General features: G+C 35.6%; 1 protein-coding gene across 1 annotated transcript; it reads right to left on the reverse strand.

The window, feature by feature from the left end:
* Positions 11,331-12,851, reverse strand: LOC109724726 (probable xyloglucan galactosyltransferase GT17). Its single transcript, XM_020253675.1, has 2 exons — positions 12,648-12,851; positions 11,331-12,550 (listed from the first exon to the last, which is right to left on the reverse strand). The coding sequence occupies exons 1-2, from the start codon at positions 12,849-12,851 to the stop codon at positions 11,405-11,407; spliced, it is 1,350 nt and encodes a 449-aa protein (XP_020109264.1). The 3' UTR covers positions 11,331-11,404.

Below are 14,498 nucleotides of genomic sequence, written 5' to 3' on the forward strand. Positions count from 1 at the left end.
CGCTCATGTTGAGCGCCGGGTGGATTAATTTGATATATTTTAGGTTGATGTTTTGTTAATTTATTTATTTTTAATATAGTTTATTGAAAATTTTTAATTTTTTATATTATTTTTTTTATTTTGCTCAAAAGAAAAAGTTTAAGAGAGAAATGTTAGATGTGGCTTACGTGATTTATTTAAGGCGATTTATAAAGATACAGTTAGTCTATTCAAGTCGATTTATAAATATACAGTAGATCTAATAGTTAGGATGTATCTGAACACGTTCTTAATGGACGAACATGATTTAACATCCTTATATTAAGTTATATATAAATATGTAATATACGGGAGTCCCGGTCTAATCCTAATTCAATTTTCTGTGACGGCTCCATCTTCGGAGGTAAAGGAATTAGACTCGAAACTTTCTGCTCTCTTGCAGATCACGAACGAGGACAAACCACGAACAAAAACCGTCGCCAACAAATTAGGTACAGAAATCAAAATTATAGCAGAAGGTAGAACCTTAGTTTCTAATAAAATTTTAATATTTGGTATCAGAGCAACATCTTTCGCGAAATTTTCGTTTCTTAATAAATAAATTTGCCAATTGATTTGCTTTGGTGGCCACGTCGGCTGGCCGGCCTCAATCTAGACAAGCGTTTGGAGGAACGGCGGCCGGGCCGCACAAAACGATACAAGAATGAAAAAAAATAAAAATAAAAATAAAAAAGGGTATGCAAGTTGCAGCCAAGTGTAGCCCTGTGCAGGGCCCACCGCAAGCCCCTTGTGGGGCATCGGCCAACAGTACAAAAAAAATATTTATTTATTTATTTCTTAATGAAAAGAAAGGAATATATATATATATATATATATATATATATAGAGTCCAGCTATGATGCTTATTAAAGCACTAAGTACTTGGTGCTTTTAAATTTTTTACCGTTAGATCTATTCCTCATATCATTTTCAACCATTAGATTATACTATTCAACCAACCACTCATTCAACCCTAGGAGGCCCACATCATCCTAACCGTATATTTCTTAATCCAATGACTAAAAATCTACAAGCACCAATAACTTGGTACTTTTAAAAGTATAAGAGNCTCTAATTATAAGAAATCAACTCAGTTGCTAATAAAAAATTCTGATAAAAAAGATCAATGCTACTTCTGTAAAAAAAAAAAAAAAAAAAGGCATATGAAAAGAGGCTCTTGAAATATAAAACTTAACTCGAGAAGAAATGTATTAAAACTAATTATATTTGTTATGAATCTTATTTAGTTAATATTTCTAAAAACACATGGTGAATTGACTCTACAACTACTGTACATATCTCAAATAACATGCAGGGTTTTCACAACCTAAAAATATTGAAGCCAAATAAAAAAATTTTAATTAGCGGAGAAGAAAATAAATCTCAAATTGAAACTGTAGAAATTTTATTTTAAAACTTAGTACTGACTTCGTACTTGAATTTGAGAATACTTTTATATTCCTAAATTTTCTAGAAACTTAGTTTCTATTTCTAAATTGAGAAATAAATATTTCAAAATTTTATTTGAAAATAAACTTTTTACTATATTCTCCGATAATGTTATTGTTGGTAATGTTTGTTTGATAGATAATTCGTACAAACTTAATTTGAGTCAATTCTTTTAGAATAATTTTAATATTGATCATAATATTAGTGTTAAAAGAAACATTCTTAAAAAAAACTTCTCTTATTTATGACACATACGTTTAACTCATATCTCTTTAAAGAGAATAAAAAGATTGGCAAACGAAAGGATCTTACAAGATTTTGACTTTACTGATTTTGGTATTTGTCTGGAATGCGTATTACTTTTGCATTCATCTAATAATTTAATATTTTTTAATATTAAAAACTAAAAATTTTAAAACTTGCAAAAGAAAATAATTATTGAATAAAAATAAAAAGTAATACTAGGTGACAGATCAGAACGTCCAAGGAGGCTTTATATTCTCTCCCATTACACTTTCTGTCTTCTTGCTCGCAAACTTTTTCTCTCCTCTCACCCCTCCGGTCTAAGTTTTTTCCCAAGTTTGGCTGCAGGTTAGGGCATAAGGTATTTGACGTTATGCCGACTATGAAGGCATAGCGTTTTTGACATTGCTTAGACTATGAAAGGAGAGGAGTAGAAATTGAGTTTCTCTTCCGTTTGGTTCACTGTAAAATCGTAAAAAATAATTTTTGATAGATAAAAAAATTTCGATGGAATTTTTTTTTTTTTTTTTACGTTTTATAGTGTTTGGTTTATAAGAAAAAAAATAATTTTTTATTAATATTTATTTGTTTGAAAGTTAAAAAATCTATATTTATTTGGTTCAAAAAAAAAATTTAAAAAATTTACGCAGCTTGAGTCTTCATTTTCTATCGTAAAACAACGAAAAATGAAGACTTCAATTTTTCTCTATATTCATAAAAATACTTTTATGGAAAAATATTTTTACGTTAATAAACCAAGCAAACAGAAAAGTAGTTTTTATACCTAAATTGATTTTTCGGTTCATTTTACAGCGAACCAATGCCCCCTTAGCATTTGTGCTTTACGCAGTATACTTAGATGAAAACAGGTGGGATATGAAATATTCATATCCATATTTTTATTTTGCATATGAATTCAGATAGGAATACATATTGAATATTAAATTTTTATTATTATATTCATTAAAAATAGATTCAGATACGACTGAATATTTCTTCAAATTCGGATATAAACCGGATATTTATAGCAGAATATAATTCGAATAATAATATAGACTAATATGCACATATGGATATTAATTAGAATCGGTAAATATGCAACTAAAACTTCACACGCATACATACCTAATTTTTATATAAAATTTATAATAAGATAACGGAAGAACACAAAAAAAAATTTATTCAGTGAAATCTTTCCCTCATATTTTCTTTCCACCAAGAATGTTTTATAAAACTCTTTGACCTCTGAATTCGGAGTATCCTACTTTCACGTGATTCATAGGGTTCAATAAGCAATTGATATTTCACGGTAGCTACAATATGACTTGCAACAGTAGTCCTAATGTATCTCACTTTAAGGATGGAAAGATGGTCCAAAGAAAAAAAAAAAAAAAAAAATCTCTATTTGATGGGACTTCTTTTTATTTCTATGAATTTCGTTGGACCAAGAAATGAGACATTGAAAGAATCTTTTTGATCTGCCTACAACGTGTATTAATTAACTATCCATCTTATCTTCCCACAAAAAACAACCAAACTCCTAGTCTCCAACGAATAGTAAGTAAGCCGGTCTTTAGCTTAAAAAAAATTAGTTAAGCACTCATTATTGCGAAATCTCCTGGTCCCCATACACATTAGCAATCAAACAATTTAGAACTTATATATATATATATACACTGTGTGTTTTCTATGTACTATACTTTAATTTCAGAAGTATAAAGAACTTGGCACTTCCAACTTCTTAGTCTTTTGATTAAGGACTGTATATTTGAGATGAGATTGGTCCTTCTAAGGTTAAGTGGTTCTCCTAGAAGAATAATATTAATAAAAGAATTAGAAATAATCAAATAGATTGACTCAAAGGTTAAAAACTTGAAAAAATCAGCTCCTTTATGCTTTCAGAAGCACCCATATATATATATATATATATAGTCCGGCTACTATGCTATTAATAGCACGAAGCACTTGATGCTACCAAGCTCTCTCTCTCTCTCTCTCTCTCTCTATATATATATATATATATATATATATATATATATATACATGTTTTATGATTTTCTTCATAATGTGACTCGTTGTTGAATAAGTCTATATCAAAATTATGTAAAACATTTAGTTTTGTACCACTCATTAGTTTATTCATGATATAAAGTAATATTTTAGTTTAATATTTTACGATATATTTTTTGCATGATTATTTTAAGCATACATAAGGTGATCATGAAAATTTAAAGTAGGATTTATAGACTTCATACGGTTATAAATTTTGAATCACATAAGATTGTTAAGAAAATTATTCAAAACTTTTATTCTTTTTTCGCTGTGTTTTACAATAATATGAACTATATTTAAGAATAGCCACAGCATCTTAGTTATAATATTTACTGTGACGCCCCAAGTACCAGGCGATGTGAGACTCGTCTTGCTAGTCTTGTCATTTCGACCGTGGCTTAGCCGAAACTCATCTCACACTTCCGGCTGGTAATTGGCTCCGATACCAGCTGTGACACCCCAACTTTCCAAGGAGTCATCCATCCTAAGAGTACTCCCGTCCTAACACACTTAACTCTCTTAACCTCTTGAGACTAGCCACCGTCCAAAATGCTTAAGTCGGGTTAAGAGTTCTAACCTTATATCTTATATATATATGATCATCTGGGGTCTCACACTTATGATATTTTTATAAGATGGTATTGAAATTCATATGGATTCTTAACTTAATTTTAATAGTCATTCAATGTCAAATAAAATTATTTGCACTTTTCATTATGCTTAGAATTAGCCACAATATTCTATAAATAAAAAAAAAAATAAGCATTTACCGACATTGAATTAAAGATTGACTATTTATTGCAGTCAAATAAATAATAATTTTCTAAATTTTGACTGAAATAGGATACTGAATTGAATTTGTAGATAGCGAATTTTCTTATACCCACAGTTACAAAAATATCGTTATTTAGAAATTAGTTTTCTGCCAGTCTTATTATTAAATAGATAAATTTTATAGGTGTAATGTCTCTACTCACAGGAAGGTAGAATTTATCTAATCTAAAAATTATTATCTTATAGTAGGCGATAAAGTTTTGTATTTTCTTTGTTCTTACAGATTCTTTCTCTACCGCATTTCTTAATGATATTTCTTATATCCCTATACTTAGTGGGGACAACTATTCTAATTGGAAAGAAAATATTTCTTTTAATTTTGGCTTATATGGATTTAGATTTAGCTCTGCGCTTTGAGCAACCACCTAAGGTAGTGGGGCCATTTACTACACAACAGAAATCCGCACAGAAAAAGTAAGAGCGATTCAACTACTTAACTTTGATGCTCATAAAGTTTAGAGTATCAAAAAGTATAAGGAGATCAATCTCAGAATATGATAAAGTTAAAAATTAGCCAAAGGCTATTGAGTAGCAGTTTGTCAGCTCCGATAAAGGTTTGGTGAGCACGTTGAGAAAGCGACTTTCGGGTATCAAGTACAATCGAGCCAAGCGTGTGCGCGAGCATATCATAAAGATGTGAAACATAGCAGCTTAATTAAAGACTTTAAAAGTTCAGATCTCCAACAGCTTCTCAATCCATTTAATTTTAAACTCGTTACCGTCTGAATTCAACTCCTTTAAGATTTTCTATAACACACATAAGAATGAATTATCAATAAATGATTTATTGATCATATGTATTCAAGAAGATGAGAGATTTAAGAAGGAGAAGCTGCATAACAGAATCTGTTAATCTAGCTACTCAGTGCAAAAAGGAAAAGAGTAAGGGTGCCTCTAATTATAAGAAATCAACTCAGTTGCTAATAAAAAATTCTGATAAAAAAGATCAATGCTACTTCTGTAAAAAAAAAAAAAAAAAAAAGGCATATGAAAAGAGGCTCTTGAAATATAAAACTTAACTCGAGAAGAAATGTATTAAAACNGTATATATATATATATATATATATATATATATATATATATATATAGTAGGTCTTGTGTGCTATTAGGAGGCCTTCGTGCTCCTAAGTCGTTTTCGATGATGGAGCTTTCGAATCGACGATCGGCTCCGTTAGACTTAATCTAGCATATTTGAAGTATCTAGAAAATGAATTTTACGATTTTTCGATATTATTTACCTAGCGATCGAAAGGGTTCAAAATCAACAATTTTTAATGGTTAATATATATCGTTTGCAAGTATAACGGTGTAGAAGTATACAAATCAAATAAAATTTGATAGAAAATTTTTTATACTATTTACTACAAGATCAATATCTCTGATTGAAAATTTTAGTGGTATATCACCACTTTTTGTGAGATTTTTAGTTTCAGCCGTTGATTTTGAACCCTTTCAATAGTTAGGTAAATGATATTGAAAAATCGCAAAATTTATTTTCTAGATACTTCAAATGCACTAGATTAAGTCTAACGGAGCCGATCGTCAATTCGCAAGCTCCATCATCGAAAATGGCTTAGGAGCACGGAGGCCTCCATGCTCCTAATAGCATACAAGACCTACTATATATATATATATATAGAGAGAGAGAGAGAGAGAGAGAGAGAGAGAGAGAGAGAGAGAGAGAGAGCTACACTAGAAAACTATTAGTAGTAACCGGTTCGAATTACTACAAATTTTGATTTCGATGATAAAGTTTTCAAATTAACGATCGACATCATTGAATATGAAATAAATGGCTAAAAATTGTTCTCTCGTCAATCAAGTGACATAAAATAAATGACTAAAAATGAATATTCTTCAAAAAAATAATGGTACAATTTCTGCAATGAAGATCTAAAGTCTAGATTTTATTTTAAATAGTTTAAAGAATTTTCTAACAAAAATTTAGCTAATTTGGATTTTTCTATACTGTTAAACAAGCAAACATAAGATACCGGCTATTAAAATTATAAATTTTGTGATCCTTTAATTGTTCGGTTAGTGATGTCAAAAAAGGATAAAATTTGGTTTCTTAATAATTTAAATGATTTAGATCATATTCAATAATATCGATCGTCGATTTAAAAGCTCTATCATCGAAAAAAAATTATAAAAAATCGAGCCGTTTACTATCGATCGTATTCTAGTAAAGCTCTCTATATTCGATATTATCCAAAATCAAATAGAAAAATTTTTGTATCGGATCGAATATGAATATGAATACAGATACAAATTAATCAAAAAATTATATTACACTAGTATACCCCAATATTTCATTTGCCTGATTCTTTGAATCCAATATTCCAATATCTCAAGTGCTTATCTAATCCCAATAATGAAAAGATTAATTTCTTTTCATTATTCACCCATTAAAATGTATGGAGACCCCTCAACTATAGATAATTTTGTAAACATCCCGTTACCTTAAATTATTTTATTAATACTCTCTTAACTTTTATATTTTTAGACTTGAGTAATTTTAATCAAATAATCCACATATTTTGCAAATTTATTAATAATTATATCAAGTTTTAGAAATTTTAATTAAATTTAGCAAACAAAACAAAAATAATTAAACTAAGTTGATATATATATATATATATTATCTCCGACACAACGAAATCGAAAATTTCGCTAAGCTCGTGAACATCACTTGGTGATCGTTTGGTTAAATGTAATTATAAATGCAATAATGTAGTTAGAAATATATGCAGTTGCAACTACATGCATTCTGTTTGGCTAGATGTAATAGAAAGCCCTGCAATTATAAATTTTTTTTTTTTGAGAGAGAGAAAGGTAGCATGCTATCCGCTTCGTTTATTTCATTTAGAAATAAATTTAGCTGGAAATGTGAACCAACTAAGATTCGAACTTGGGTCTCGGGTACCAACCATCAAGCCCTTTGCCACTTGCGTTAGGGACAGTCGGTAATTACAAATAATTTGTTTGGTTGCATGTAGACTTGAGAATTGATTTTTAAGATTTTATCATTTTATGTACATGATGGTGAGTTACTCTCTCCAACTGCTGCAGTTGAAACTACAGTCAATTTGGACGTAGTTCCAACTGCTGTAGTTGGACCTCCGCCTGCAGTTCCTACTGCAGCAGTTGGAGTTAAATATATATCAAACCAAACATTGAATTTGCATATACATGTGATTATAACTGTAATGCAGTTGAAACTATATGCAACCAAACGACCCTTATCTAAGGGCTAACGGCCCTTGTTAATTTTTCTATTAATTTTGAAATTTAGCCAAAAATTAAAATTCATGCATTTAAAAAAGGAACAAGACACCGATGCTGCACTTCGTCTGCCCCATTGCCAATCGATCCTTTTCAAGTCTCTAGTTTTATCGCCTTCGTCACTGATGCTACATTTCGTCTGCCCCATTGGCAATCAATCATTTTTCAGTCTCTGGTTTTTTCTCGCTCAAAAGAACATTTCAGAGTTTGAGAGTGTGTTTTAATGGTTGGTGCAAAGTATACATCTTATATTCATCACTCAATAACTCAACATTTTCAGTGAAACGAACCAAGTTGTATGATAATGTCGTCAATCCAATCAGATAACAACTTGACCTTTTTGTCCCAAATTTAATTTGTCAATTAAAGAATAAAGAGAAGATAGGGAACCATTAATGTGTTACGACTACAACGGCTTGAATTTGAAGAGCGTCTTAGTTACAGCTCCCAAAAGGGACACATCTCTAAGTTGTTTCTCACACTTGAAGTGCTCTTTGCCCTGTTTCTCACCCTTGAAGTGCTCCTCAATCTACAGCTTATGTCTTCTTCGGATAAAAAATTAGGAGCCTTATTGATGAATCTCACATTTATTTTGTTCCAACAAAAATTCTAAGAAAATACCGAAAAATGCTTTTTGTAAAACCGATAAGATCAAGTTAGAAAAATATAAAAAATTCTGACCAAAATTTTTTATGCCGTTGCTTCGAAGAATTCGAACTGTTCAGACAATTGGTGGAGAACCTCCGCTCCGCTGCCGACTCCAATCCGACGTCGCATGCGAGTCCACGGCACTTCTCCTGCTGTACAGACGAGGCACCTTAATTAATTAGCCTATGCATCAGGCCTCTGGTCCACCGGGATTACAGTAAAGCCAAATCAAAGTCTAATTCAATCTCTATGTTGGACTCCACCAATAGAATTAATCTCAATATCTATTGATATATTCCGTAGACCCAATGCATGGACCAAATCAATAAAAAAAAAAAAGACATAACAAAATAAAACAAACAACACATGCATTCTACACAAGCATAAACAAAATGTACCACACAAAAACAGAAAAAAAAAAAAAATTAAAAAAAATTAAAAAAAAATTTGGTGTCGTTGTGTATCCCACATAATTTTTTTTGTGTCCTGGGCAAACGAATTTTTACCACACAGGATGGCACGAATAATTTTTTATTTTTTTATTTAAAAAAAAACAAAAAAAAGAAGAAGAGAGGCGGGCCGGGCCGGGCCTGCGCGTCAGCAGTAGGGCGGGCCGGACTAGCACTCCCGCTGCCATGGGCTGGGCCTGCAGCCTGCTGCAGGTGGGCCGGGCCTCGCGCCTACAGTGACGGGCAGGCCTCGTCCACACAGTATAATGGGCCGCAGAAACTTACAAATTGTTGGAATGATGCATACAAAATAAGTATCACAGGCTTAAGGCAAAAATAAGCAAAACGACTCTGATACCAATTGTTGGAATAAGAGTCCAGCGAAAACTTATAAATTGAATAGCCAACGTAGTTAGGAACAAAAAACGGATTGGAATAAGAGTTCAACGAAAATTTACAAATTGGGTAGTCAACGCATTTAGGAACCAAAAACATATTGGAATAAGAGTCCAGCGAAAACTTACAAATTGGATAGTCAAACGCATTTAGGAACCAAAAATAGATTGGAATAAGTGCCCAGTGGAAACTTACAAATTGGATAGCTAACGTATTTTGAAACAAAAAACGGATTGGCTTGCTTATTTTACTAGCATTCTTGAATCATCCTTCTCTCAGTGTGGAAATTTCACGTATCTCACACGTATCTCATCTTCTCCCACGCATTGCGTATTGTCGAATGCAAAGAGAACTACTAGAGTCCTTTTTTATGCCCACATTTCAAAACTCTAAAAATGTAGGTGGAATTACCCTAAGAATGTAGGTGGAAATTCCTAAGAATGTAGGTGGAACGTAGGAAAGTAGGTGGACAGTTTGAGAGAAGAAGGAAAGAGATTCATCTGTTCTCATAGATATAACATCCGAGAAAAAGAAGTCATATTTATGGATTATCAGAATCCCTTAGATATCATGGTTCTCACATAAAAATTAGAATTAGAAGAAATATATAATTCATCCTTATACTTAAGTTATTAGGATAAATCTCAATTCACATCTTATGTGGATCGGATTGAATTAGAATTGGCCAATGTAGACACACACCACATAGCAACAATAAATATATTCAATTTACAAAATTTGTAAATAATTTTATAATAATAATTCAAATAAAAATCATAAATTTTAAAGTTTTAATAAAATATTTAAGTTCGCATCTATTTCTAAATAGTCCATAAATTAGGGATGGTCTTGGACGTGTTTATGCAGATTTGTGAAGCAATACTGTTGCCTAAATTTAATTAATTTACCATGTAGATGGCTAAATTTTATGCCATTCCATTTTATTCTATTTTTACTTTCAATCCGGCCATACTTATAAGAAAGAAAATTGTTAATATTGAAACAAAAGGTTCAACTTACTAGATAAATATAAACCCATTGATTAAAAGTTAATCGATTAGATATAGTTTATAATATTTAAAGGTCTATGTGAATTATAAATTTTGTATGTCTATATTTTTAGAATCAAACAATATTTTTTTTAATGTACTAGTAATCTTTTGAATTATTTGATAAGTAGTTAATAGATTTTTTTTAGTTTATCTTTCATTATACAAAATGTTTTAAATATTTTATTTATCAAATTAAATTTTATTTCAAAACATTTAGCGTAAAACATTAAGTTTGATGCATGACTTAAGAATATACCTGCAACTATGTGGATATAATATAGTTTTCAAACAATCTTATTTGAGAATTGTCCGAATGAGTGCAACATGGCGAGCAGCGTCAATCCCAACCACTCAACAAAAGCACACTATATTTTAACCCAAAAGCACATGGCACCCATTCGAATCGCCTGTCGCCATATGGCGCCCATTCGGACAGATACCCAAACAAAATTATTTAGGGAATATGTCCATAAAATTTTTGTTCCAAGCATAAATACATGTATAACTCCTCTTTTCTGATCAACTTAAGATGAGAAGTTTCTCCTCCTATGTTTAATGCTTGTACATCTTTAATTTATCAATCCTTAATTTCATGTTATTATATTGCTAACTAAGCCATCTAGATATGTTTATAAGTTTATTTATTGGCTTTTTGATGATCAGATCAAAAAACGTAAAAGGATAAAGTGTTCATAAACGAACGATATATCATCAGTACGTGAACACGTCTGGTGTAGGCAATAATCTCTCTTCTTATACTCTTTTGCACAAGGTCAATTTTATCCTTGATTTCATCAATCGGCCTAACGAGGTAAAAAGTATTTTTTTTTTAAAAAAAAATAAACAAATATAGAAGCATTGCGCCTTTGATAGAATGCCTAAATGAAGTGGTCAAAAAAAAAAAAAGAAGAGAGAGAGAGAATGTAGTGACAATATAAACGAATTTAAAGCAGATCGATCTCTCTTCTCAAGATTAATTTACTTCATGCTATTGTTGTTGGAGTCGCCCGGCGTTTGCTGCAGACGCTTGGTGAGCTCGGCGAGCGCAACGTCGACGGCGTCGCGGAAGCGCCGCCCCTCGGCCCAGCTGGCGTTCGGGTGCGCGTAGGTGACGCGCGGGATCATCCCGATCACCACCTCCCGCATCCGCGCCACCGCGTCCTTTGGTATCCGGCTCAGCTCCTCCTCGATCCGCCCCCGCCGCTCCGGCCCCAGAAACACCGACCACTCCTCCGCCCGCCCGGGCGCGTACCATGCGTACTGTGTGTAGGCCGTGTGCTTGGAGAAGAACACCGGCACGCACCCGGCCAGCACCGAATCGAACACCGACCGCCGCGTGAACGTGTCGCCCTGCGGCTGCAGGCAGAATTCGGCGCGCATCAGCACGTCCATGACCCTGCCCGGCGTGTAGCAACCGGAAGCCTGCTTGCACTCCAGCTGGAGACACCGGCTCGACGAGCCGCACTGTTCCAGTGTCAACGCACGCATAACCTCTTTCTGGCCCCCGTTGCGCGCCCCGCCGACGAAGGCGAAGAGGTGGGTCCGCTCCGCCCGGCGCACCTCGTCCTGCCACGCGGTGAGCTCGTCGGCGGAGCGCGGGTGGAAGTAGGAGGGGTAGGGGATGCCGAATTGTGTCTTGCCCTCCCACAGATGGCGCTCGATGGTGAGGATCGACACGTTGGCCAGCGCCGGAAGGCGGAGCAGGCGGTTGAACTTCCTGCTCGAGTCGTTCAACCGCATTAGGTCCCACGACGTGCGGCCGGTGATGAGAAAATGGTGGCGTCCGCCGCGGCGGCGGAACGTCGGGAGGCGGGAGACGTGCTCCGCGAGGTCGAGGCCGAGGGCGTCGCGGAGAGTGTGGTTCCTCTGGCCGAACACCGACGACGTGTACAGGCCGGCGTAGAAGGGGATGTAGAACAAAGCGGCGGAGTCGGGGTCGAAGGTGCGGCAAGGGTGGCGCTCGGCGCGGGCGTGGAAGAGCATCTCTGCGATGAACTGGTATGTCGCGAACCAGTCGGGGCGGTGCGGTACCGGCTGGCCGAGGCCGCGGTTGGCGACGTGGGGGCACATGTCAGTGCGGGGGCTGAGATCGCGGCAGCTGCGGAGGAGGTTGCGGTCGAAGCGNTACCGGCTGGCCGAGGCCGCGGTTGGCGACGTGGGGGCACATGTCGGTGTAGGGGCTGAGGTCGCGGCAGCTGCGGAGGAGGGCGCGGTTGAAGCGGTCGGGCAGGTCGTAGATGTAGAATGAGGCGATGTCGGAGTCGCATGAAGCCGGCATGCGGTGCGGCGGAGGTGGGTCGGGTAGTGTGGGTGGTTGGAATTGTGGGGAGACGTAGAAGTATGAGAGGAGGATCCAAAAGGAGAAGAAGAGGAAGAGGGAGACAACGAGCTTGAGAATAGGGAGGAAATGGTTTGGCTTTTCCATTGAGGGGAGTGAGAGAGGGTGCTCCTCTTTGGTTCTTGAGGCTATGGGGGAGTTTAAAGGGCGTGTTGGGAAATGAAGTGTCGAACATTTCTCGATCTTCTTGTTTTCTTAGAGAGAGAGAGAGAGAGAGAGAGATAGTAGGAAACAACTTACATAAGTTATGCTTTTTTTTTTTTCTTTTTTAGAGTAACTAAAGTTTTTTATATATAATTTAATAAAATATTAAGAAAAAAGCTGTCAAAAAGATAAAAATAAAATCACAGAAGAGCAAATTGATACACTTTAAACCACATAGTACTAAAATGAGAAAGTGCGGAATCACAAGGAGTTTTTGAAATTTTTTCTTTTTTAAATACAAACTTAAATCTAAGGTTGGTTGCATAAAAAAATCTCAGATATTCTATTTTTTACAAAATTTTTTTTTCTAGATTTTACAAATTCCGTTTAGATTTTTAGAAATTCAACTAAAATATTCTTGTTCTTCTCTTGTCTATTTTTCTCTCATCCTTCTCATTTCCTTCGATGCCGTTGTCATTNCACTGCCATCGAAAATCTAGGACGCGGACGCGAGGGCGATGATCTTGAAGAGGTTCCCCATAACGACAGCAGCACAGAGTCGAGTAGGCTAAGATTGCGACGACAACGATATGCAGGCCTTGGAGGAGGAGGAGGGAGGGACAGAAAAATCCTCTTCCATCTTTTTTCTTCGTATAGTTTCTATTTTAAAGCTAGTCAGATCGGAAACGGCAAAGACATTAGGATTTGGTCGACAATTTGGTTCGGTGAAACCACCCTTCGCACTCTCTTTCTTGATATCTATGCCCATACCCGGAATAAAGGGACAACTATTGCGCAATGCTGGGGCCCTAATGGTTGGCGGTGGCAATACATTTGTTGCGGTCATGCGGGGCCTCTCCCTGCGAACTATCATAGACAAAAGGAACTGCTCATGGACTTGCTACGGCCCATTCGCCCAACTCAGCTTCCGGACCAGATCAAATGGCATTGGACCGCTAATCTAAAGTTTTCAGTCAGATCCCTCTATCTCTTTCTCACGGACTCCGGTATGATGGACCCCCTGAGTCGACATATCTGAAAACTGAATATTCCTGGCAAGATCAAAATTTTCTTATGGCTACTTCTGCGGAAGAGGATACCCACCGCAGATAGGCTTCACAAGCAAGGGTGGCTAACGAATCAACTCTGCTACTTCTGCGCCGTTAATATGGAGAGCTACAACCACCTTATGTGTTCTTGTGTCTTTGTTCGCTTCATACTGTTCAGCGTTGATGGCCTGGTGGACCTGATTGAACCGTCGAAGGATGTGCGAGACCTCTGGTCTAAACTTATCAATCTCAGTAACGCCAATGAGAGATTTTTTCCCTCTCCCTTCTTTCTACCATCTGGTGGGTAGTTTGGACTGAAAGGATTGGTTTTATCTTTCAAGAGATTGCCCCCAACCCTACCCGGTGCGTGGAACGGGTAAAACTTCTGCTAGATACCTAGATTGCTCCACGTTGACCTTGTTGGGTCTCTGCCGTCTATTTGTCGTTTTTGTCTTCTTTTTCCCTTTTTTTTTTGGTTCTTTTGTTCTTTACTGTTTTTCGGTCTTCGCTTTTGTCGCTTCTCTTCCTTCGGAGGCCCTCG

Source organism: Ananas comosus, linkage group 1 (assembly GCF_001540865.1).
Source record: "Ananas comosus cultivar F153 linkage group 1, ASM154086v1, whole genome shotgun sequence".
Taxonomy (NCBI): Eukaryota; Viridiplantae; Streptophyta; class Magnoliopsida; order Poales; family Bromeliaceae; genus Ananas; species Ananas comosus.